Source organism: Erpetoichthys calabaricus, chromosome 10, assembly GCF_900747795.2.
Source record: "Erpetoichthys calabaricus chromosome 10, fErpCal1.3, whole genome shotgun sequence".
NCBI lineage: Eukaryota > Metazoa > Chordata > Cladistia > Polypteriformes > Polypteridae > Erpetoichthys > Erpetoichthys calabaricus.
The window spans coordinates 158,120,657-158,148,647 of NC_041403.2; the positions used below are offsets into that span (position 1 = coordinate 158,120,657).

Here is a 27,991-nt window from a genome sequence, read left to right on the forward strand (position 1 = left end):
ATCCACTCTTTGATTTTTGTATGTGTTATATGTTACACAAGCCCTTACTGCCTCCAGCTTTAAGCCATCTATCATTTGGTGGACCTCTGTAAAGCACCCGTTCATTGTTTTCCAATGTAGGGCTCTGGAGGGACCAGGTTTTATGGAAGCCATGACGCCCCAATGGACGCTGCCCAACTCTGATTTTGTTTCCGTTTTTTTTCCCATGATGGACTGGCACCACATACAGTGGTGGATCCTGCCTTGTGCTCAGTCGGGCTGGGAGAGGCTCTGACTCCAAAGTGACAATGAACAGGGATTAATTACGGCTGGATTATGTCCTTTGGCTGTCAGTTTATTCATGTGTCCCACAAAGTCACTCCAGAAAAGGCTCAGAGAAGGAGCAGGACGAATTTAGAAAGCTCATCCTTTCTAATCCTCTACTTGACATGAGAAAGGAGGGGCATTAACTGGACTGGCCTCTCCATTCCCGAGAGCAGACTCAGCACCATTGGACTGCACTCGACCGGTGAGTAAACATCTCCGTCTACCTGTTTGTTGTTCCCTGCCTGTCATCCATGATGCCCTGTCTTTGTATGCACACTCATTTGACTGTCCACTTTCCTTGTTTTCCATGTACTTATGTCTTTCCATAGCTTCGATATGTGTCTGTTGGTCTGCCTATAAGTATGACAAGAAGTAAGATGTACGCCTCACACATAATTCAAGAGTTTAGAATAACTGATGATAAACCAAAGTGTGTGAAAAGCAGTATCTTGTGTAGATGCAGTAAAAACATGAACCAGTGGGTTTGGGTGATTTCTCACTGTCGTGCACATGCCATGCAGGTTAGTCAGTGTCTGTGTCAATTATTATCTGTCAGTTATCTTTTATAAAGTGCAATGTGGGAAAGGAAGAATCGACTTGTCGACTTGACTTGATAGACTGTGGCACTGGAGAGAGGTAAGGTGTTATATGTTGTTCGGACATGTAAGCTGGCATCTCACTCTAGCCTGTCGACGTGACAATAAGCTGAACTTGAACTTCAAATGGTAAAGGGAGACAGAAAGAGATGATAAAACACTGCAGGTCCGACAGCTAATGAAAGTGTTAGTCTCATAGATGTAAGGGGCAGCGTCTAACTTGTTGCTCAGACTCTTATCATGAACTACCAGCCATGGGCTATGATTCTTCACTAGTGTTAGAAACCAGGTCAGTAACTGAGCCAAAGCTCTCTTGAATGTGCCGGCCATGCTTCTTGGACACGTAACTCTGCCAACATATGCACGCATGTGAGTGTTTCTTCATGCCAGTCTGATCTGTATACCATCCATCCATCCATCCATTTTCCAACCCGCTGAATCCGGATACAGGGTCACGGGGGTCTGCTGGAGCCAATCCCAGCCAACACAGGGCACAAGGCAGGAAACAATCCTGGGCAGGGCGCCAGCCCACCGCAGTATATAGCACTCTTCTTTATAAACTCATTATGCTGTTGTAATTTGTTTCAGTGCAAATAAGATGCTTTATCTCTTGCTAATAAACTTTGCTGATACATGATATTGGACTCTGGGATACTAAGATAAGGACAGACTGAAGCTGCTTTAGAAATGGCACTAACATGGATAACTTGGAAAAGAGGAATGGAAGTGAAGGTGGAAACATAGCGTGATTCAAACACCCCAAAATTCCTCCCCATAGGACCCTCTGCAATGTCTCAGAAGGGGAACGGGAAGGCTGGCCCAGACAAAAAGGAGAAAGCATCAGTGAAGAAAAAGGACAAGGAGACGGCAGCACAGGCAGACAAGAAGGAGAAAAGCAGGCAAGTGAACTTTTTATTCATCAGTCTTTTCAATAACAAAATGACATTTTGAATATTTTCAATAACATATATATATACATAAACATATATACTTATATATACATATCTACATATACACATATCTACATATATACACATATATATACATATACACATCCACATATATATACACATACATATACACACATACATACATAGACACACATATATATACATATATATATATATATATATATATACACATACAGACACATATATATACATACTAGCAAAATACCCGCGCTTCGCAGCGGAGAAGTAGTGTGTTAAAGAGGTTATGAAAAAGAAAAGGAAACACTTTAAAAATAACGTAACATCATTGTCAATGTAATTGTGTTGTAAATGTATATTTTCAGAGGTACGAATCCACACTTCGTTGTGGTCATTTCTAAAGTGTTATCTATTGTCAATAGTTCTAGGAGCTTGAATGTTACCTTGTGTATCTCAGATTAGTAGCAGTGCTTCAGATTCTTTGATATTTAAAAGAACATAAGAGGGGTTGGAACTGTTATTATAAATACAATATATATATATATACACACACACACACACACAAACATATATATACATATACATATATACATATATATATACACATAAACATATATATACACATACATATACACACATACATATACATATATACATACATATATACACACATACATACATACACACACACATATATATACACAGACACATATATACATATATATTTAAATATCTACATATATATACATATCTACATATGTACATATATACACATATATATATATATATATATATATATATATATATATATATATATATATATATATATATATATATATACACACATATCTACATAATTAACACCCGGTGCAGCCGAGAGTGGCAGCCTTTTCAGCAGCTCCGTGTATGACTGTATGTGTACTTTTCTACTTTTATTTTTTACTTTTATTTTTCTATTTCTATTTTTATTTATTGATCACTCCTATTACTTTATTACTTTATCGTATTACGGTAATTTATTTTATGTGGATTCGTTCCCTGGACACATTTACTTTTACAACGTGGGCATGGAGTTTTACATGCCAAGACTCACCTTTGTGAATTTCCCATTGGGATTAATAAAGTATCTATCTATCTATCTACATATATATATACACATATATATATATATATATATATATATATATATATATATATATATATATATATATATATATATATATATATACACATATCTACATATATATACACATATATATACATATCTACATATATATATATATATATATATATATATATATATATATATATATATATATATAGCTGATTACCCAGTGGCTTCGCTCACTGAGTGCAAGAGAAAAAAATAAAATGTAGTATGTGTAAAATAAGTTTGTTAATTGCCAAATTTATTTTTCCACAAATAAAGAGCACTTACAATAACATAGAAATCAATATAAACAACATTAACATCATTATCATATGAGAATATGAAGTAATATATAAGAAGCACATTGCATATAAATATAAATTAAACAGTAAAATTTTCTTCTATAATACGCTACCGTGGCTATTCGTTTGTCTGTCCAGGATTTTAAATCACCTGTAGCTCACAAACCGTTTCATCTATTGACTTGAAATTTGGTACACATATACTACGTCACGTGTACTATTCGCTTTCAGGGTGATGATTTTATTACTCTTTTTATCTTTATTTTATTTTATTGTAGAATCAACTCACAGCTGTGCGCACCATACTAAGTTATCGCAACACAAAAACTAACTTAATCAGTTTTAACGGGAAAAGATGCCGACGAAAGAAGAGAAGCAGCGGGACGCTAGGGTGAAGAGCTGCTCATTAAGCAGCAAGCGCATCAACCTCTGAGCAAACGAATGGTAAACGTACAGAGAAAGAGGATAAATAACATGAATGCTCATGTGTATTCACTCCACGTTATCGTGCAGTGCACTGTTACTGGTATTTTGATAAAAGAATTTGAACAACATATAAGAAGAGTATAAATTATTAAACAGTAAAACATTAACATTTAAGAAGTAAAGATACATTGAGTACTACTGCAGTGCTTTCGGGTATAGTACATTTTTTGTTTGCCCATTACATGCATAAATGTATACATTTTTTGGTGTACCTACCCGAGAACACGCGACATGACCCGGCAGTTAAAAGTTTCTCGCTCCAGCAATTTGAACTCTGTTACAAAGTCTCGTTTATACCTCGTGTCTTCTCATTAAACTTGTATCTCGCGAATATGGTATTGCAAACGGCAGCTGGAGCGTTTCTATAAACTCAATTTAAACTTACGGTTTACACCGTGCTTTGAAGATGCATAGTACGCGACACGTGTTTCGCCGTAATTTTGGGCTCATCAGGCGTACACACTCACTGCACTTCCTTACGGGAATTGAACCTCGGACGTCAGCGCTAGAGGCGAAGCCCCTAACGTTGTGCCACGGCGTGTGGTTCGTTCATTTGACAGCATGTAGATCGGGGTAATTACATTGCAGGCATTCGTAGTCTGATTCACAATCTGATTGTATGGGTGGTTACCTACCAGGTAACGCTTGTGGTTGGTCAGCAAGCCGGCTAACTTCTGCCACGGTGCCCTCTTTCAGTTGCGAGAAGCAGATCATAGAATGGTTGAAATAGTTTAATATATATAGCAAAATCCCCGCGCTTCGCAGGGGCTAATATGGTATTGCAAACGGTAGCAGGAGCGATTCTATAAACTTAATTTAAAGTTACGGTTTATACCGTGCTTTTTTTCATTATGTTTTCGTACCTTATCAATTGTGTAATGTGTTTTTTGAACAGGTTTGATTCATCGAAGTGATCACTCCTGCTGCGTTCAGTCACTTCACGTGAGCCGGTCTCTTGTGTGATGTTGCGATGTCCACGGGTTTATTTAATGTTAGCTAAGACCCGGCAGTTAAAAGTTTCTCGCTACAGCAATATTAACTCTGTTACAATGTGATCCAAACTGTCGTTTATACCTCGTGTCTTCTGATTAAACTTGTATCTCGCGAATATGGCATTGCAAACGGCAGCGGGTCAGTTCACGTGCTTACGTGGGAGGCGTGATGACGCGATATATTTTGATATATATCAAAATACCCACACTTCGCAGTGGCGAAGTACTGCTTTAAAATTTTTATTAAGAAGAAAAGTAAATCTTTTTAAACTGTGGCTTCGCCTCTTGCGCTGACGACGCCTGTCCACTGTTTTATAAACGAACGCCATATAAGGCCGTCCTTTCTCCTTCACAGTCAGTTCATGTGATTACGTGGGAGGCGTGATGACGCGATACGCAACCCCTGCAACCCCACCTCCCACGGCCAGTGAGTTGCAGTCCATTACTGTATATGGCCAAAAAAGAGGTTCCAGTTATGACCGTTACACTTTGAATTTCGAAATGAAACCTGCCTAACTTTTGTAAGTAAGCTGTAAGGAATGAGCCTGCCAAATTTCAGCCTTCCACCTACACGGGAAGTTGGACAATTAGTGATGAATGAGTGAGTGAGTCAGTGAGGGCTTTGCCTTTTATTATTATAGATACATATTTACATATCTACATACATACACATCTATCTATCTATCTATCTATCTATCTATCTATCTATCTATCTATCTATCTATCTATCTATCTATCTATCTATCTATCTATCTATCTATCTATCTATCTATCTATCTATCTATCTATCTATCTATCTATCTATCTATATACATCCCCGTGCTTTGCAGCGGCGAAGTAATGCTTTTAAATTTTTATTAAGAAGAAACCTTTTTAAATTGAGTGAAAATCTACCAATAACAATTTGTTAAGGATCTGTTTTTTTGTGAAGCTGACTTCACACAGCCTCTCCGCTGTTTTATAAACGAACGTCATATAAGGTCTTCCTTTTTCGTTGCTTTGCCAACGGAAGCAGCCTTTTTATTTAATCCTGTTTTTACGATTGTTCTGTTTGTATATCACGTTGTCAGTTCAGCACTCCGGTTGTAATATGACCAAGCCGTGCAAGCACACTCTTGAGAATGCAGTGTATAGTTGTACAGGAGAAAAGCAATCTTGCCTGAAATCAATGGCAACGTTTTGTAGGTCTATAAATTTAATTTAAACTTTAGGTTTACACGGTGCTTTCTTTCCGAAGTACCTGCACTCATGAATATGTCTATATGCGTCAGTCGCTCAAATCCCCGCGGTTCGCACCGGCGAAGTCCTGCTTTTAAATTTTTATTAAGAAGAAAAGAAAACCTTTTAAAATTGAGGGAAAATATACCAATAACAGTTTGTTAAGGATCTGTTTTTTTTGTGAAGCTGCCTTCACTCGAGTGATCACTTCGAGCTTTAAGCCTGAGAAATCACCCCGTAAATGCACACATTTAATTTCACATCTGTTAATATGTATGCTTACAAAGTATTAAAAGACACTCAACAATTACACAGTATTAAAAGACACTCAAAAATTAATGTCATTTACCTTCGTTCCTGCGTTTGACTCGTGCTGTAAATCTCTTCCTTGTTTTCACTTCACGTGATTATGTAGGAGGCGTAATACGTGATGACGCGATACATGACTCCGCCTCCTCCATTAGAGTATATGGACAAAAAACAGGTTCCAGTTATGACCATTACGCGTAGAATTTCGAAATGAAACCTGCCTAACTTTTGTAAGTAAGCTGTAAGGAATGAGCCTGCCAAATTTCAGCCTTCTACCAACACTTAACGGAAATGAAGTCTAAGAAACACGAGAGACTTCAAATGATCGACAAGGAAATGTGCGTCTGTCTTTCGAAAATTGATCCTCGCATCAATCTCATATGTGCTGAAAAACAATCTCAACGTTCACATTAATTAAATTTAAGATTTATCCTTTGATTCCTTTATTAATGAAATGTCTTTCAAACTTGTAAAATTAACTGTTTTTATTGGCGATTGTCCATAGGTTGTGTCGTCACGACTTTATTTATGGGCAGTCCCTCAGGTGCGCCACGAAAGAAAATTTTTGGACTTAGTGCGCCGCAACTCGAAAAAGGTTGCCTTTCGCTGCTCTAATCCAACAAACTGTAATGATTATTGATGAGATGATAATTTTCCAAAACTGCCCCTTCTTGGCCTCTGATTTGTCACCAAAAATTACGCCAAATCGCCAATCTATATTACTAAACCACAGTTAATTTATGTACAGCGGACGCACCGAAGCGCATGCGCACTGTGGCGCGGCGCCTCAGAGTCAAACGCAGTGGCTTCCCAGAGTCAGTAGGTGGCGCCCAAACAACACAACCTGTAAATGAGCCCGTATGGATATAAACAATGAATGAAGGCACCCACACAAAGAAACCGCTTTAGTTCAAAGGGTTAGGGTTATTGAATTAAATGGAAACTTTACCATGCCTACGACCTGTGAACTAAACCTGAGGTGAAGCGTGCACAACAGGTTGTACAGCCACCTGGACTGGACCGCCCACACCACCGCATATACGACGACACAGCCATTAAAAAACAAACACGAGACTGCATGAAGAAAACCAATAACAGAAGCGCGTTGAAATGAACTGTCCCAGGACGCACCCACCCTCCATGATATTTCATCACGCAGCGGCTTCCCACCGAGGCGCATACGTTCTGCGCAGTGGCGCACGCCCCAGACTCAAACGCAGCGGCTTCCCAGAGTCAGTAGGCTTCCCAGACTCCGTGGCTGGCACACGAACACCACAACCTGTACACTACACTTGCTGTAATCCACTCTGCCGGCCGTCGGTGTCAGCAAAGGCAACGGAATCACATCTCCACAAAGCGAAACCACTTTAGTACAGATATGCTTATTTAATTAAATGACATTTCCCCAGATGCACCCACCCTCCATGATATGTCATCCATCCAAATATCGGACGGAACAGAAACTGATTGCCATTCTTGGATTTACGATTCTCTACAGAATGGCTGGCTTACTTGTTAACCAGAATTGTGACACATGATTTCGTCGTGTGTCCCGGCTCATATATATAGGGGCCTTAAGATAGTGGGATGGGGAGGGAGATATTGTCCGTTCGCTCGTAGAACGATCCTAAAGTAAAGTAAACTTGTTTACTTTATGGTCGGTTCTAGAGCGGAAAATACCTACCCACCCCACTGTCTAAAACGTTTCGCGCCGACTATATTATTATGATGTTCGGGTTAAAAATATCATCTTGTTGCACAGAACGACTTGGGGCGATGATATATTTGTGGCAGGGATGAGACAATGAGTCACAGGACCGGTTTGTGTACTTGAGCACCAGCACAGTTCAAAAGAAACAAGACAGAACACCCCCCCCCACCACACAATAATACTAAATCATTACAGCGTCACATCGTTCACCCGCAATTTGTTGCAATTAGGGATTGTTAAAGCCCATGTAAATTATTTGACGTGTTATTTTATGTAACAAAAAGGCGCATTAATACAAAACCTGCAATTTTTTGTCACCCCCTCAGAGCTGGTACCCGGTGCGGGCCGCACCCACTGCACCCGCCTTCCTACGCCACTGGGCTGCAGGTTTTCATTCTAACCCTTTTCCTAATCAGTGACCAGTTTTCACTGCTAATTAACTCCTTTTTCCTTCATTTTAATAGCCCGGTTTTTAAGGATTCAGTCCTCTGAATTGATTTGTTTCTTCATTAAATGACAGCCAAACAGAAATGAGACGTGAAACGAGCCAACAGATGACCTGCTAAACTGGGATTTCAAACTCCAACCAATTTCGCTCCAATCACTTTCTTAATGAGAAGCCGATTCTTGCTGTTAATTAAACCCGTTATTTAATTCCATAGCTTGTTGCTGCTCTCATTCTACCACAGCACACATTTCCAAAACTGTTGAACTTTCTGTTTTTTTCTATGAACACCGTCAAAATGTTTTAGTGACCTGAGAGATCAGCCTTACCGAGACCTTCACCTTTCTTTATGTTCAGATATTGTGTGATGGGCACAAGGGGGCTGGTCATGTGGTGGCTTGTTTTGTGTTTCATTTTTATTTGGCTGCTTATTAAGGAAAAAGAGACAACTAAGGGGCTTGAGTCGAGTTAATCAAAATTAAGGCAAAAGAAGTTAATTAGCAGTGAAAACTGGTCGCTCATGAAGAAGATAGTTAGAATGAAAACCTTCAGCCACTGCGGCCCTCCAGGACTGGAGTTCGACACCCGTGCCTTATATTATGCTTTAGCAAATACACAGCAGTGTTGATCAAGTGGCTAGCATGTTCCGATCAAACAGTCAAGGGTTCGAGACCAATGTAGGCAAATTAATTTAATAAAAAAACCCACCCATCCATTATCCAACCTGCTATATCCTAACTACAGGGTCACGGGGGTCTGCTGGAGCCAATCCCATCCAACACAGGGCGCAAGGCATGAAACAAACCCCAGGTAAGGTGCCAGCCCACCGCAGTAATAAAAAAATCATTTTGTTTAATTGATATTGAAGTTTTGTCAAGTTACTTCAATATGACAGTTAGGCAGCATTGGTCAAGTGGTTAGCATTTTGGATGTTCAATAAAATGGTTGAAGGTTTGAGACCAATGTACACAAACTTTTTTTTTTAATTGTACCAATTTGTCATCATCCATCCATCCATTTTCCGAACACAGTGTCACGGGGGTCTTCTGGAGCCAATCCCAGGGCACAAGGCAGGAACCAATCCCGGGCAGGGTGCCAACCCACCGCAGGACACACACAAACACACCCACACACCAAGCACACACTTGGGCCAATTTAGAATCGCCAGTCCACCTAACCAGCATGTCTTTGGACTGTGGGAGGAAACCGGAGAGCCCGGAGGAAACCCACGCAGACACGGGGAGAACATGCAAACTCCACGCAGGGAGGACCCGGGAAGCGAACCCAGATCCCCAGGTCTCCCAACTGTGAAGCAGCAGCGCTACCCACTGCACCACCGTGCCGCCCCAATTTGTCATCATTTATATGCAAATTTGCCAAAATACTCTTTTGAAGGTTTGATTCGCCAAGAGACAAGCGCACATTTCCAGTACTTCACGAGTGTAAGGTGTCACCCTGGTTAGGATTTTCTGAAATGAATGTTATGTTTCACTTTAAGATCGTAGGTTCGATTCCACTCTGTCACTAATGTCATTTCTGTCACATCACCTTCCCACCCAAGGCAAGGTTTTTGTAATGTAACTGAGGACTGTGTGGCACTAGGGTGGCTAAAAATATATATATAAAAAAGTGACACAATTTAATTCCAAAATGCACTAAAAAGTAAAAAATATTTTATTTTCTTGTACTAAGATTTTGTTGGTCATACATGACTAAAAATAAAATTATAGGGCATACATAAAAGAGTGAATTTAATTGAATTCAAATGCTTAGATTCCTTAAATGATTCCAAACAAATAACACTTACAATTTGAAAATGTCTCCAATTATAACCGTTATCCTACATTCTTTAATCAACTTTTATGTCAGTCAGTCATTGTCCAACCCGCTATATCCTAACAGAGGGTCACGGGGGTCTGCTGGAGCCAATCCCAGCCAGGACAGGGTGCAAGGCAGGAAACAAACCCCGGGCAGGGCGCCAGCCCACCGCAGGGCACACACACACACCAAGCACACACTAGGGACAATTTAGAATCGCCAATGCTCCTAACCTGCATGTCTTTGGACTGTGGGAGGAAACCCACGCAGACACGGGGAGAACATGCAAACTCCATGCAGGGAGGACCCGGGAAGAGAACCCGGGTCTCCCTACTGTGAGGCACCAGTGCTACCACTGCGCCACTGCGCCCCATCAACTTTTATTTTCTTTCCATAATTAAGCTGGTTAGAAATTTCACTTTAACAAATCTATGCATTTTAATTGAATTACAATTTTTTTTTTTTCAAATGTCCTTTCTTGACAGTTTCTAAAACTTTTTTCAATCTTTTTTTTTCTTTGATTTTGATTTTTGTATCTCATTTTGGCTTAGGCTGCAGTGTTAATTGACTTCTCAGTTTTTACTATTTTTGTCACTTTGTAGCAGCCCCGTTGTCATATGCTGTGTTCACATGCTCTATGTATTTTTAGAGATACCATTTTATAAATTCTCACTTCGTTCTGTTCACATGGGAGAGAAACAATAAGTCCCTCTGGATTTGCTTCTCGACCCTCACAAAAAGTAATTAAAGATGAGGTCTAATTTATTTGTGACAATATAAAGCACAGAAGCAGTCTGTTATGTTGCGTTTCACGATGGGACATGTCCACGGGCTATTCCTCTGTTTGAAAACACCCAGTTCTCACATTTTCTTCACTTCCTGCTCGACTTCATTTCTTTCCTACCAGGTAACACTTGTGGCTGGTTGGCCAATTGGCAAACATCTGCCATGCCCTCTCAGCTGTGAGAAGCGTATCATAGACATGCATGCCATCTGTTAAGTGACCACCCAAATAATCAGATTGCGATCAGACCTATAGATCTAATACTCCGATCTTCACCCTGTCAAGTAAGCAAACCTGCTGATATGGCGCAACGTCTGAGGCTTTGCCTTGGGCACATCTGATGAGCACCAACATAAACATACTCTTGGTATTATTTGGCAAGTACTATATGGCATGTGTATGATCTGCTTCTCACAGCTGAGAGGGTATCATGTATGTTTGCCGATTAGCTGACCAATCACAAGTGTTACCTGGTAGGTGACAACCCAAAAAATCAGACTTCAACTCAGACCTATATGTGTTATATAGCAGCCACCAGGGGGTGTCAGAGAGCCCCAAATCCAAGACACACATCAGACATTATATGAATAAAATAAAGGTACAGTATTTAATAACACCAAGCTCCTTTTCAATAATCACCTCTCCAAAATAATCCACAATTATACAAACAATTGAATTCTTCCTCCTCTCTATCTCCTGTTGAATGTTGCCCACTGCCTCCCGACTCCGTCTCCACTGAAGTGAGGCAGTGGAACCCCTTAATGTCAGACCCTGTAATGCTTCCAGTGCCATGTCGTGTCTTCTTAGAAGCACTTCAGAGCCATAAAGATAGCAGGGGGGACCTCCCCTGACAGCACCCTCTATCAGTATGTTGGTGCCCCAGCAGGGATGCATTTCTGGACTCCATCTCCAAAGCTCCCCTGCCTTTGTCCCAAATGGATTAACATATGAGGACCACTGCCACCTGGTGTGAATGGAACTGTTGCCTACTCGTGGCTTCTGCTGGTCCATCTATTAAAAGGGTACAAAAGTATTTTCCTGTCCCATTGGCCACTTTATCCACATTGTCGTACTGGTGTCCCATCTGGGAATTAAATTATTCCCTGTTCTGGCTGGGATGCCCATTCTCCTATTTTATACATATATATATATATATATATATATATATATATATATATATATATATATATATATATATATATATATATATATATATATATACAAGGACATTCAAAATGTAGCAATTGGCCATTAAAAAGCTGGTACAACGCTGGGAAAATTGCATCACAAAGGAATGTGACTGTGTAGAAAAGTGATGTAATTTGTTTTTGAAATTCTTAATAAATAGAGTTAAAAAAAGTGCGGAAACTTTTTGAACAATCCTCGTGTATATATATATATATATATATATATATATATATATATATATATATATTAGCTGTTTAAGTGTCCTAGAAAATATTGAAATCGTCAGAAAAAATATTGAAATGTAGAGATGTCAGGAAATTGAAAAGATCTACTCGGGGCATCTCTTTCCTGGGGTGCTCGCCTCGCTTGTGCATTAGCGGCTAAGCTTAATTTTCTTCAGAGGTCTTGTTTTGCCGACGTGCTGGCCTTGTTTATCCTCGGAGGTGGATCCCTTACCCCGACTCCAGCTCTCACTTCTGGGTCGGACAGACACACACTCTTCCATGCGTAGACGTTTATATATAAGATATATATATATGTATATATATGTGTTAAGGTTGCCTGGGAGGAGTGATGGTCCAGAGGAAGAGTGTTTAACTTTGGTGTATTGGTGCTTTGGGACTGCGTTGTAGCTGGGGGACATAGGGAAGACGTGTCCTCCAGCTGAAGAAAACAAAAGTTTATTTATTTTATTGGTGTGCCCAATCTGTGTTGGGTCAGGCGCATATATAGCTCCTTTTTACTATATATATATATATATATATATATAGTGGTGGATTGCCGGCTTCTTACTCCGGCCCTCACCCCCAGACCTCCAGGAGGAGCTCTCCGGACAGCCTGGACGTGCCCCGAGTTCCAGCAGGGCCTCGTGGACTATGTAGTTTTTATACGCAGCCCTGCTGGATACCTTGGGGGCCACCAGGCGTCGCTGTAGGGGGGCTCGTGGGCTCTTATGTGCCCTATAACCCAGGAGTACGTCATGGTCATGTGAGATAAGAAACGACGTGCTCCCAGGTTGAAGAAAAGGACTGTTTACCCTGACCCGGAAGGAATAAGGAACTGTGGACTGTTGGACAGGAACACCTCCGGGTCAGGGTGTATAAAAGGACTGTGGGAAAGCCCAGACACGGAGCTGAGCTGGGAGGTAGGGTGGCGAAGTGTCTGGGCGAGGAGGAAGGAGTTTTGTGAGTAGTTTATTGTGATTTATGAGTAGTGTGGAAAGGAGGGTGCTTGGTGCACTATTTTACAAGAAAATAAAGAAGTCTTGTACTTTCACCTGGTGTCTGGAGTGGTACCTGAGGGTTCAAGAGGTGGAGCAATACCTCCACTGTTACAATATATATATATATATATATATATATATATATATATATATATATATATATATATATATATATATACTATATATATACAGTCATGGCCGAAATTATCAGCACCCCTGGAATTTTCCCAGAAAATGCACCATTTCTCCCAGAAAATTATTGCAATTACAAATGTTTTGGTATACACGTTTACAGTGATCCCTCGCTATATCGTGCTTCGCCTTTCGCGGCTTCACTCTATCGCAGATTTTATATGTAAGCATATTTAAATATATATTGCAGATTTTTTGCTGGTTCACGGATTTCTGAGGACAATGGGTCTTTTAATTTCTGCTACATGCTTCCTCAGTTGGTTTGCCCAGTTGATTTCATACAAGGGACGCTATTGGAAGATGGCTGAGAAGCTACCCAACTTACTTTTCTCTCTCTCTCTCTTGCGCTGACTTTCTCTGATCCTGACATATGGGGTGTGAGCAGGGGGGCTGTTCTCACACCTAGACGATACGGACGCTCGTCTAAAAATGCTGAAATATTATCTTCACGTTGCTACCTTCTGTGCAGCTGCTTCGTGAAGTGACATGCTGCACGGTGCTTCGCATACTTAAAAGCTCGAAGGGCACGTATTGATTTTTGACTGTTTGTTTTTCTCTGTCTCTCTCTCTCTCTCTCTCTCCCTGCTCCTGACGGAGGGGGTGTGAGCTGCCGCCTTCAACAGCTTTGTGCCGCGGTGCTTCGCATACTTAAAAGCCAAACAGCCCTATTGATTCGTTTGCATTCCTCTGTCTTTCTGACATTCTGTGCTCCTGACGCGCACTCCTTTGAAGAGGAAGATATGTTTGCATTCTTTTAATTGTGAGACGGAACTGTCATCTCTGTCTTGTCATGGAGCACAGTTTAAACTTTTGAAAAAGAGACAAATGTTTGTTTGCAGTGTTTGAATAACGTTCCTGTCTCTCTACAACCTCCTGTGTTTCTGCGCAAATCTGTGACCCAAGCATGACAATATAAAAATAACCATATAAACATATGGTTTCTACTTCGTGGATTTTCTTATTTCGCGGGTGGCTCTGGAACGCAACCCCCGCGATGGAGGAGGGATTACTGTATTTCCTTTATGTGCATTGGAACAACACAAAAGAAAACAGAGAAAAAAAGCCAAATCTGACATCATGTCAGACAGAACTCCAAAAATGGACCGGACAAAATTATTGGCACCCTTTCAAAATTGTGGGTAAATCGTTTTATTTCAAGCATGTGATGCTCGTTTGAACTCACCTGTGGCAAGAAACAGGTGCTGGCAATATAGCAATCACACCTGAAGCCAGTTAAAATGGAGAAAAGTTGACTCAACCTTTCTGTTGTGCGTCTGAGTGTGCCACACTAAGCATGGAGAACAGAAAGAAGAGCAGAGAATTGTCTGAGGACTTGAGAACAACAATTGTGGAAAAATATCAACAATCTCAAGGCTACAAGTCCATCTCCAAAGATCTTCATGTTCCTTTGTCCACTGTGCACAACATAATCAAGAAGTTCACAACACATGGCACTGTAGCTAATCTCCCTGGACGTGGACGGAAGAGAAAAATTGATAAAAGACTGCAACGAAGTATAGTCTGAATGGTAGATAAACAGCCTCAATCAACTTCAAAACATATTCAAGGTGTTCTGCAGACTCAGAACAGTGAGACAGTGTCAGCTTGAACTATCTGTCGACATCTGAACAAAATGAAACGCTATGGCAGGAGAGCCAGAACCCCACTGCCGACACAGAAACATAAAAAAGCCAGACTGGAGTTTGCCAAAATGTACTTGAGGAAGCCAAAATCCTTCTAGGCGAACGTCTTGTGGACAGATGAGACCAAGTTAGAGCTTTTTGGTAAAGCTCATCATTCTACTGTTTACAGAAAATGGAATGGGGCCTACGAAGAAAAGAACACAATATCTATGGTCAAACATGGTGGAGGTTCTAAGATGTTTTGGGGATGTTTTGCTGCCTCTGGCACTGGATGCTTTGAATGTGTGCAAGGCATCATGAAATCTGAAGACTACCAAAAGATATTGGGGCACAATGTAGGGCCCAGTGTCAGAAAGCTGGGTCTGCATCAGAGGTCATGGGTGTTCCAGCAGGACAATGACCCCAAACATACCTCTAAAAGCACTCAGAAATGGTTGAAAACAAAGCGCTGGAGAGTTCTGAAGTGGCCAGCAATGAGTCCGGATCGAAATCCGATTGAACACTTATGGCGCCCTTCAAATCTGAGAGACCTTGGGCAGTTTGCAAAAGAAGGGTGGTCGGAAATTCCAGTTGAGAGGTGTAACAAGCTTGTTGATGGTTATAGGAAGCGCTTGATTTCAGTTATTATCCAGGGCGTGCAACCAAATATTAAGTTGAGGGTGCCAATAATTTTGATCAGCCTGGTTTTTGAGTTTTGTGTGACATGATGTCAGATTTGGCTTTTTTTCTCTTTTTTTGTGTTGTTCCAATGCACATAAAGGAAATAAACATGTGGATAGCAAAACATTTGTAATGGCAACAATTTTCTAGGAGAAATGGTGCATTTTCAAGGAAAATTCCAGGGGTGCCGATAATTTCGGCCATGACTGTATATATATATATATATATATATATATAGTTCTTTTGATTTAGTTTTTTATATAATGAGGAACCTCTGTTGTCATTGTCATGTCTGTCTGATTGAAACAACTAATTTTGTTCAAATTTGCTCCACTTATTCCTTAAGGAAATCTGGCAGGATGGTTCAGTTTTTGACGAGTCATCTCAAATAGCGCACGCAGCACAAATGCTTCAAATTTGAAAGATTTGAATTTAAAAAGAATCATTAAATTTTCAGCCAAGTTTGTCCTAAAGTAGAAAAACATCCTGCGAGAATTCAGTTTCCGATAATTTACTGTTTCACATTTACTGTACCTTGAGAGAGGCTATTTCTTAATATGAATTTACACCTGTCTATTTAATGAAGTAAATAAATAAAAATAAAAGTTCTAAAACTTGAAAAGCACTCAAATGTTTTTACGTTATGGCATGTGTACACTTTCTAGACTAACGCAAGGCGTGCTGTGAAAGGTACAATATAACACCGGGATTATCTTTCCTTTCTTGCTGATCTTTCAGCTCTGGTCCTAAAGATCCCCTCCCACCTGACGTCACACCCCTCAAGCCAGCATTGAGGAGGAACGGCAGCAGCTCTCCCGAAGGCACCGGAGGACAGCAGTGTTCACCGACTCCTGAGGGTAATCCCGCCGAGTCAGGGGGTAGACGACTACGCAAAAGCTCATCCACAGAGAGCCACCAGAGTCGAAGCTCAAGAGGCCGAACTGCCAAGCAGGACAGCGATCTATCTTTGACCACCAAGATGTACTCACCGATTCTCAATAACCTCTTTGGACAGGTACAGTAATGCTGGTGGGGGAAATAGGGGAAGGGGGTTCCCTTAGCTAACGCAGCTCGTCTTTGCCTTGTGTGGCAGTTGTTACTTTTCTGCTTCCCCACAAGCTTGTGTTTCAGAGTACCAAACAAGTGGCAAGGAAAGGAAGGCCATGCTAGTTTGGCACTCTGAGAAGCCAATTCAAAATGGTGTTCACAGTGGAAACACTTTTCTTGGTAACAGTAACAGTAAAGACTGGCACTTGTGGTCTGAGTGAGGAAGGAGTACATTTCACTTTTGTTTTCCAGTGGGGCTCTTCTACTAAAAATGGGAGTTCTGTTTGACAAACATGAATTTCTAGAATGATCCAAGTAACACGATTTCTTTATATATTTAAATGCACAGTGACAAAAAATAGTTGTGCCATTGACAGTAGTCTAATTTGCTTGAAAACAGCAGACTAAAAAAGATATCAAATCTGAACAAAGGAATGTTCATTGGTTCAGAATGGGCTACTCATGCATTTGTTAGTATTGGCTAAAGACTCAGACCAAAGTAGAGCACTGGGGCTCCTGTTCTGATAGCAAGACAGAAACATACATAGGCATCAGAAAAAACATGGGCCCCCTATGCTCCTGAGTCCCCCGGGCAACTACCCAGTGTGTCTAAGTGTTAAGACGGCCCTGACTCAGGCTTGGTAGAGCAGGTGGCTGTTTACCATGGTGCTGAACCATTCTGCTGTACGGTGCACCTTCTCTTTGAGTAAGGCAATGGTCCGCACAATATGGGTGTATTGTGCAGACCATTGTCTGCAGGTCCTCAATTGGCTTCAGGTCTGAGGAGCATGCAGACCAATCAGTCGCATCAATGCCTCCATCATCCAGGAACTGCCTACACACTCCAGCCACATAAGGTATTGTCCTGTACCAGGAGGAATCCAGAGCCCACTAAACCAGCATAAGGTCTGACAATGGCTCTGAAGATTTCATCCCCAGTAACTAACAGCAGTCAGGGTACTGATGCCTAGCATGTGGAGGTCTGTGAGACCCTCCAAGGATATGCCTCCCCAGACCATCACTGACGCACCGCCAAACTGGTCATGCTGGATGATGCTGCCAGCTGCATAACATTCACATGTGCTCAGCGTGAACCTGCTCTGGTCTGTGAAGAGAGCGGGGTGCCAATGGTGGAGCTGCCAATTGTGGTATTTTCTGGCGAATGCCAAATGGGAGGCATGGTGATGGGCTATGAGTACAGGTCCCACTAGAGGATATTAGGCCTTCATGCCACTCTCGTGGAATCTGTTTCTGACAGTTTTGGTCCGAACCAAGCACACCAGTAGCCAGCTGGAGGTCATTTTGTATTGCTCTGGCAGTGATCGTCCTTGCACAAAGGAGCAGATAGTGGGCCTGCTGCTGGTTTGAGACAAATGGAAATGCATTTCAGGAAATATGTAGTTACCAAACTGACCAAACAGAATCACAGGGGTCTGCATAGGATTCACGTTGATGTGATTTGTAGTCATATTTTTATGGTGGTGCACTAAAGGCTATATGGGCAATAGAGTGGGCTTGACACAGAAGCAGCAATCAGCCATTAGGGGCCACTCTATATAGCTCATCAGTCAACATGTTAATGAAGCAATAAGAAAAAAGGAAAATGTATTACGTCCCATATTTTTAAGATTATCATGTCTTAACAAGTTTCAAGTACTGTTTGACTTATTAATGAACAATTAAAAGAAGTAAAAATATGTACAGGTTAGTGTGTGTTAGCTAAAGTAAAGGGAACAGGGAGAATTAAGATGGGTAATCAAAATAGATCAGATAGATGGAAATATCTCATCTCTATACAGTATATGTATAAAATCCAATGTCCGTCTGGTTTTCACGAGAGAACTACTTAACGGATTTAGATCAGGTTTCTTTCCATACTTTGCTTGAACATTCCAGCTGATTTTGCGACTTCTCTCATCGCGCTAAGTATCATAGTTCGCTTGCGTTACTGATTTATTCACGCAAATCCCAGAGAGAGGCTATGGGCCGATGGGAGGGGGAAGCAGGACCTCAGGAGTGGGGAGCCAGGTGAAGACCTCCTCACTCACGCGCCAGCCGGCATTCAAGTCACTCTACCTTTCACCATGTGTTGGAGCAGACGTCGCCTCTGCTTAGCTAGTGATACCTGTTTGTTCAGCAGACATTATCATCTACACATTGTTAAGGAGTAACCTTTGACGTGTGTTTCAGAGGGTAGCTGCTGATTGCCAGAGAACACGATCAGATACAGTGCCAATATTTGACCTCGGAGCGTACCTACCTGCTGCTTGGCCAGAATTTAATTTTTTTACAAAGTTTATCCTGTTTCACTACTATGTGAGCAGAGCCGTGGGGGGACAGCTAGTCTTACATAAAATGATAAGCAAATGAATACAAGCAACGTTTCAAAAATGTCATGCTGATTGATGAGTCCTTCATCACAAGGTAGACGTGGGCTAACACATTCTGGTTAATTTTGCGACTTTTCTCATTGCGCTAAGAATCATAGTTCGCTTGCGGTACCGATTTATTTCCACAAATCCGAGAGACACGCAGCGGGCCGAGGCCCTCCTCACTCACACGCCAGCCTTGGGGCGTATCTTACATCTGCTTGGCTAGCAAACAAAAGAACTACTTAAAGATTTAGGTCTGGTTTTTTTTTTCTATAATTTGCTTGAACATTCCTGTTGATTTTGCGACTTCTCTCATTGCGCTAAGAATCATAGTTCGCTTGCAGGATGAATATATTCGCGCTAATCAGAGAGAGAATCTGTGGGCCGAGGGAGGGGGAAGCGTGACGTCAGCAGTGGGTATCCAGTCAGGGCCGTCCTCACTGTCCTGTTTCACTACTACGCGGGCAGCGGGTTGACTAGTATTGAATAAAATAAAGACCTTTAAAACGCATCATATTACAAAAAATGTGATTTTAATATTAGCAGCACATTATATTATCATTAGTCTTTTTTTATTAGACTATTTCTTTGTCACACAATAATGTGTTTAGATAGAAATAGATTCTTTATAATAGTCAACTTTGCTACTCCACTGTACTTGTGATAGATAAGGAGGCGCTGCCACTACTGCTCTTCAGCTGGGTGCCACCGACATTAACGCCAGCATCGTACACCAGGAACTTTCTGGACAGAACAGAGAGAATTGGTTACTGGAGACAAAGCCATGATGCAGGGCAGCATGGCTTTGGGAGGTGAGAGTTGCTGCAGAGCAGGCTGACAGCGAGAGTGGATATATTTTTTTTCCAGTCCTAAACCAAGTTTGAACGCTGGTTTCCTTCCCAATCGTTTGTTTGTGATGATAATAAGCAAAGACGTTAATCTGAAGCTGAGCACTCACTTCCTTTGTATGACTCAAAATGGCTCTCCCAGTAAGCGGATTACAAAGAGAAACTTTTCCGAAGTAAGAGCATAATGACATAAACAGCTTCACGACTCTCACTGATGATTGTCCCCTGACAATGACTGAATGCTAACGTGTGTGGGGGCACTTTAAGGGCTGCTTAAGCCTATTAAACAGAAAGAAATCCACTTAATTGACCCTGATTCCTTCTCCATCTTCTCCGAAAGGGAACAACTGAACTGAATACTGTATGTAAGACTGAATGTGCGACTGGAGTAACATGTGACCCAAGGTTCTTTTTATTACAGGAACGTGAACTGGTCCCGGAAGAGCTGGATGGTAAGTAAAGTTCAGTTTAGTTCTCTTTATTTGGAATCAATTAAAACACAATAACCAGAGGTAATAGCAAAAGATAAAAAATAAAATCAAAAATAAAAGAATTTACAAAACAAGGGAATCCAAAATGTGCTGCACAAGCAGAACCCAATTTGGCTCAATATGCAGACTGCATGAGAAATGAGACATTAAAGATCATTCTTGACATTCTTAAAAATTACAGAAGATTTAAGGAACTAGAAAATATTAACAGAAAGAAACAAAACAAAAACCTGAAACATGAAATACATGAAATATCCCAAAATAAAAAAATACAAAATAAAAATACTGAGTCCTTGGCAAATGTTAAAAGATAATGCTTTAATTTTTGCCAATCAGCATTTTTGGTGTTAGACCCCCAGCCCGTTTAAGTTGGCATTTTGAGTAGTTTCGGGCCTCTTTCCATCCATCCATCCATTTTCCAACCCGCTGAATCCGAACACAGAGTCACGGGGGTCTGCTGGAGCCAATCCCAGCCAACACAGGGCACAAGGCGGGAACCAATCCCGGGCAGGGTGCCAACCCACCGCAGGACACCCACACACCAAGCACACACTAGGGCCAATTTAGAATTGCCAATCCACCTAACCTGCATGTCTTTGGACTGTGGGAGGAAACCCACGCAGACACAGGGAGAACATGCAAACTCCACGCAGGGAGGACTCGGGAAGCGAACCCAAGTCCCCAGGTCTCCCAACTGTGAGGCGGCAGTGCTACACACTGTGCCACCGTGCCGCCCTTGCGGCCTCTTTGTACTTGGGTATTCTTTAGTTTAGTTCAAAACAAAGAAAAGAAGTCAACTTCGCAGCAGCTCCGTACAAGATGAGCTGTGGTTTTTGAGAAAATCTCTTGACTTGGTGGATGGCTACTTCTGTGATTATTGTGTTGCTCTGAATACTGGCTCGTCTCTGATCTCCACGCTTGCATACTTATAATCACTTAATGGAAATCCAGGACAAGTTAGTTAAGGCCTTGTCTTTCCTGGCCAGTATTTGTGATCTGGATGACAACAACGTTTTTTAGATGAGGTGCACATTTATGGGACTAATATTAAATACTTTCTTGAGAGATTCACATCTGCAGCCATCGAGGACCACTGGAAAGCAAAGCTGCTCATAGCTGCTACAGTTAAACTGACTGCCATTGCTACACCTGTGCGGTACCCAGGCTCCTGGTTGATACCAAAACCAAGTCTCCTGCTTTTGCCACCATGTCAACCCTTTCTTCTCCACCAGATTTTGCTGCTACCACCATTATGCCTTCCACCTAAAGACATGCCGTCTCCACTAATCCAGCCTTTTGTTTTATTTCATGCTATTGTAGTAAAGGATCTGGAACTCCTAGAAGTTGTAGTAAATACACAGAGAGAACATCTTTGCAAAAATAAGTATTTTTATTTATAAGTATTCTACGTCTGCCCTTTCGGTTTCTAGTTGTGGGTCTGGCGGTTTTCCCTCCTCTAGTGGACATTTTGAGTATTTTTGGGATTCTGTACTTGGCAGTTCATAACAGACATAGTCAGCTTGTATCCATGCAGAAATCAACATAAAAACTTTAAGAAAATCAACAAGGATTTTAAGTTGTATCCAGGAGAATGGACAACTAGCAAGTACATGAAGCTGACCTTTACCCCTTTGACCCAGTGATATACCAGCAGCTATACCACCTGCATTTCAGAAGAGGTCATCCACCCGAACATAGGCCTGTTCAGGCACAGCCTGTACTTGCATGGAAGACCATCATGGAGCTTGCGTTGCTGCTGGAAGAGATGTTGGTTAGGCCAGCAGGGGGCACTTACCCTGTGGTCTGAATGGGGAACTCAAAAACCAAGGTCCTGACTCTTTTTGGTCATAAAAGATCCCTTGGCATCCTTTTGTAAAGAGCAAGGTGTACCCTGATGTCCTGCCTAAATTGCCCTCTATGGCCTAGTCATGATAGCCCCCTAATCATCCCCTCCGATTGGCTAATTATCCCTCATCCCTTCACCAGTTAGCTGTTAATGTTTGATAAATATACTGGTGCTAAAATGGCTGCCATCACATCATCCAAGTGGAGGCTGCACATTAGTGGTGGTTAAAGTGGCTCCCCACTCACTGTGTAAAGCACTTTGAGTACCCTGAAAAGCACTATATAAATTAATTATTCTTCTTATTATTGGTGATATCATGCACCTGCAGCCTTATGAAGACTGAGGACAACCCACAGTCCCTTGCGACTCATTGAATACGCATCATCAGTTGACTTGACCTACAAAAAAAATGTAACACTAATGAGGTGAGGTAAGGTTGGGAGCATGTGCTGAGAGTGAGTTTCTGCACCCACCACACGACGAACCACCAAAACTAATGCTTGTGATTGATTTGAACAACAAAACCAGAGAGCTTTTGAGAGTTCTAGAAATCTTAAATATTTTGCTTGCACAAAAGAAATAACCTTAGAAATGATGTGAGTACCTGTTGCTTTCTGCTTCTTGTCGACTACTTTCTCTTCACCTTGCAGAGCTGCACATTGCATTTATGGAGTTTGACACGGACCAGGATGGCTACATCAGCTACAAGGACCTTGGAGGATGCATGCGCACTATGGGCTACATGCCCACGGAGATGGAGCTGATTGAGATATCGCAGCAAATTAAAATGAGGTGTAAGTGCTTAACGCTCATTCCAGTCTACCTTGAATTTTTGCTGTGTTTTCTCTGAAGTTAAATTCAAAACAATTTAAAAAATGCGCTGATGGTGTAACATTCAGGTGAGTTCATTGTTTTGAAAGTTGGAGCTTTTTAAAATATTCCAGTCACTTCATTAAAGAGTTAGTTATCACCATTTCGTTTATGAAATATTTTCATAACAGTGAGTCCTTATTAAAAAAAGAGGTACCAGATTCTAGTGATTATGTAATGTAATAATATATGCTAATATACAGTGCTCAAAATATTAAGGGAACACTTAAATCACGCAATGAACGAAATATTCAACTGGAAAATTTTTACTGAGTAATACCATGTAATTTGTTGAGAAGAAAATGATGTAACAACGGTCAATGGAAGCCAAAATCGTCAACACATTCAGGGCTGATTGAACATCACGACGAAAACCAAAGTCAAAAACTGAAATCACGGGCTGATCCAACGTGCGTGAATTTCATCACGGCAACTCCTAATGTGACTCAGTAGTGTGTTTGACCCCCACATGTCTGTATGCACTCCCAACAATGTTTGGGCCTGCTCCTGATGAGACGACGGATGATGTCCTGAGGGATCTCCTCCCAGACTTGGAGCAGGGCATTAGTGAGATCTTGGACAGTCTGTGGCACTGCTCGGTGGCATCAGATGCACTGATACATGATGTCCCAAAGGTTCTCACTCAGGTCTAGGGAACGTCCAGGTCAGTCAGTGGCATCAATGCCTTTGTCATCCAGAAACTGCCTACACACTGTGGCCAAATGAGGCTGGGCATTATCCTGCACCCAGAGAAACCCAGTGCCCACTTCACCAGCGTGAGATCTGATAATGGCTCTGAAGAGTTCATCCTGGTACCTAAGTCAGGGTACTGTAGCCTAGCACGTGGATTTCTATGTGACCCTCCAAAGATATGTCTCCCCAGACCATCACTGACCCACTGACAAACCGGTCATGCTGGATGATGTTGCATGCTGTATAACATTTGCCATGGTGTCTCCAGACTCTTTCACATCTGTCACATGTGCCACCAAATGGCAATTGAACTGCACAGTGATGGGCTCTGAGCACAGGTCCCAGTAGAGAGCATCTGGCCCTCATGCCACCCTCATGGAGTCTGTTTCTGACAGTTTGGTCATTAGGAGAATATAAAAAAATCTGTTTTTTAGACTTAAAAATGTGTATAAAATAAACTAAAAAAAGAATTAGGGATACAAAGATAAGGGAAGCAGTAAATGAAGAAATCCTCTGGGCCTGTAGCAGGCATCACTGAGCTCCAAACCAGAGACACAACTACACACAGACAGTCCCGGTTTCAAATGAGTGTTTCAATACAATTGTTCCTCTTTATAGATCTCAGTCTGCACACTTCTATGCTCAAACCTTGCTTTGCCTTCTCTCCCTTTCTCTTCCACTCCCCCCAGGTTAGCATTGTTCTTCTCCTCTCCCAACTCCCACTCCCTGGACAAAGTGGAGAGCTCCATTTTAAACCTGACACAGGAGAACTTCCAGTGTCCATATCATTACCTTCAGAGTCAGGAAAAAAATGAGCTCATGTTTCTGAATCCTACACTTGAAGTGTTTAAACGTGCGCTTTGTATTCACTCTGTCTCTCATGATCTCTTACTTATTTATCCTTAAGTGGGAGGCCGAGTTGACTTTGATGACTTTGTTGAGTTGATGGGTCCTCGCATGCTGGCAGAGACAGCTCACATGGTGGGAGTGCGGGAGCTGAAGTATGCTTTCCGAGAGGTGAGTCTCACACTGATGCCAGCTCCGTCCCTTCTACTGCACCTGGCTGCCCCACTCCCTCTCAGGTCCTTGTAGTTGTAGTGTTCTGTCTTTTATGGGTTGCTCTGTTTTGCAGTTTGATGTTGACAATGATGGGCAGATCAGCATAGCAGAGCTGCGGGAAGCTGCGAAACACCTGCTAGGTGAGCAGCTGAGTGGGAAGGAGGTGGATGAGATCCTGCAGGACATTGACCTGAATGGAGATGGATATGTGGACTTTGATGGTAAGGAAGAGGTTGGATTATATCATCATAAAATATATTACAGAAAATATTTACAGACATGGACAGATTTGTTGGTCCCCTTATGGCTCATAGAAAAAGTGCTTTATGAAGAGTGATGAAATGAAAAGCAGTTGTCCCCCATATACCAGCATGCCTTTGATATGTCATCGAGTTAAACAAAGCAAGTGTGACAAGAGATCAAGTGTGGCTTATTCTACAAAGATATTCTAACATGGCCTAAACACATTTGCTGGTACCCCTTGTGGCCTGCAGAAGATGCTCCTGCCACCCAAACCAGGCACAGGCAGACGCAGGACACAAGTTCAGCACAGATTTTTAATTTTTTTTCCTGTGGGAAACGCCTTCCCCCGTTTCCCACCTGTACAGTACTGTTCACAGCACCAAAACACAGCACAAAACACTATTTTCTTCTTTTCCTTTCTCTTACCCTTCCTCTCTGTCCAACTCCACTCCTCCTGGCAAGCTATGTCTCCTTTCCTCCCGACTCTGGCTCTCAATTGGATGCTTCTGGCTGCTCCTTTTATAAAGGACCGGGAAGTGTTCCAGGTGTTCCATGACCTTCTTTCAGCAGCACTTCTGGGTGTGGTGGAAGTGCTACACCAAAGGACTCAGCCGCTCCTGCAGCACCCCCCCAAACTCTAACTACTAAGGAGCCCAGTGGGAGTCAGAGGCACCGCTGCAACCCAGGGGAGCTGCTATCTAGTGTTCCAGGGGAGGTAATACCCGGGATATGCTCTCTCCCCTGGCCGTACACCACGCCCAAGAAAAGATCAATAGTTGTATCAGAGTGATTTTTCAAACTAGCCATTTTCTTGAATTTATATCACACACTGTTGCAATCCAACAGTACAACATTCCATGGCTGAATTAGCCAATCAGATTAAAGGACAACTTCTACCTGGTGATTCCAGTGGTCCTTTATCTGAGATGACTTTTTCATAGACAGATAGGCAGTAGAGCAGTGGCACTGAGTGCTACATGAGGATACTAAGAAGAGAAACAGAATAGAGGAGGGTTATTAATGGTTCATGAATATTTTACTTTTTATATACTTGCACAAATGACTAACAAACAGAAATGCAGTATGCACAGCCAATCGGCAGTCATACTCTAGTCAGGGTATGCTAAACTGAAGTTGTGAGTCTTCAGCCTGTATTTCAAAAGCTGAGACTGAAGGGGCACCCCTTATATTAGCTGCCAGACCATTTCACAGGTTCAGGGCACTGTAAGCAAAAGCTCAACCTACCACTGTTATTTTATGAATCCTTGGGATCATAAGCAGGCTTGCACCTTGAGATCTTAATGTGCAGTCTTCTTTATAAGTAATGGTGAATTCAAATTAAATAAACAGGGCCTTGGCCGTTTAAGGCTTTATATGTTAAAACGAGGATTTTGAAATCTGCCCCAGATTAACTGGAAGCATCGTGGAGAAAATTCTCTTCAGAAAAATCACGCAGAGTGTCTGAATGAGCAATCAGAATAAGACGTTATTGCACAGCCATCTCAGTTAAATGTTGTGAGACCCTTAGTTCAGGTGAGCCTTGTATTTATTACAATTCTTAATAGAAAACAACCATGCTTTACACAATTTTCATTACTCTCTGACCTCTAAGATACAACTCCCTCATCCTGTTGGTTTGCACTGCTAGCTTTTCACTATTAATTTGACTCAAAGGTCACAATGGCCACCTGACCCAGGGAGTGACCATCACTTAATCTTCTGTTCATATTCATTTAATTATTTCTCATATTCCTGACCTTGGGTTGACAAATATTGGAGGTTTTCTGGTTATTTAGAAGAATAAAAAAGTACAGGCATTAGCCTTTAATATTTAACTCTTATGTGGCCTAAAGCTACATCAAGTTTCATCAAGATTATATTGATACATAGATTTAAATTTTCTATAGTAACCAGTAAAGACTTAAAAAAAAGACAAATTTATAAACTTCTGAAGCACTTTGTTATTCATCGTTGGCTCCATTTTTAACTTGCTAAAAATATTTATTACATTTTATCGGTAAGTACCACCTTTCGGGTTCAGGCATGGTGCTATTCTCTGATGGCAGATGATGTCTCTGCTGCACTTTCAAACCATACGCACCTCTGCTTTGAGTCTTAGCTTCAGGGTATAGAACAGTGTTTGGGTAGAACAGTGCTTTTTGTCTTTCTGACGCCTGTTGTTTATGCCTTTTTTCACAGAGTTTGTCATGATGTTGTCCACTCAGTAACAGTTTCTTCACATTGGTGTCCCCTTTCTGGACTGTTGTTTGCCGATGGGAACAAACTGCTTCACAATTACCTGGAGAGACCATCCCGCTCACTAATGCCCCTCAGTCCACCATAAAAAGCAGCAAGGTGACAGGTGGATTTCGTCCCCAAACTCCACGCCGTTCATAGCCTTCCACTATCATTCAGAATGCTTTGTCTTTGTTAAATATGTGAACCATGTCTCCAAATCTTTATACACTCCTGATAACAGAGAAATATCATGACTGACCAACACAGAGGCTCGGACACAATTTTAATAGCAAAAGAGTCTTTATTGTGGGAAACTCTTCCTCAAATAAGCGT

The 27,991-nt window shown here is 41.6% G+C and overlaps 1 protein-coding gene across 1 annotated transcript; it reads left to right on the forward strand.

The window, feature by feature from the left end:
• The first annotated feature begins 399 nt into the window (after positions 1 to 399).
• On the forward strand, positions 400 to 27,921 carry LOC114658465 (calcium-binding protein 2-like). Its single transcript, XM_028810536.2, has 8 exons — positions 400 to 508; positions 1,681 to 1,801; positions 16,690 to 16,966; positions 20,640 to 20,670; positions 23,206 to 23,349; positions 25,026 to 25,135; positions 25,251 to 25,398; positions 27,620 to 27,921. Exons 2-8 carry the CDS (start codon positions 1,692 to 1,694, stop codon positions 27,646 to 27,648), a joined length of 849 nt encoding a protein of 282 aa, XP_028666369.1. The 5' UTR covers positions 400 to 508; positions 1,681 to 1,691; the 3' UTR covers positions 27,649 to 27,921.
• Positions 27,922 to 27,991: the final 70 nt, after the last annotated feature.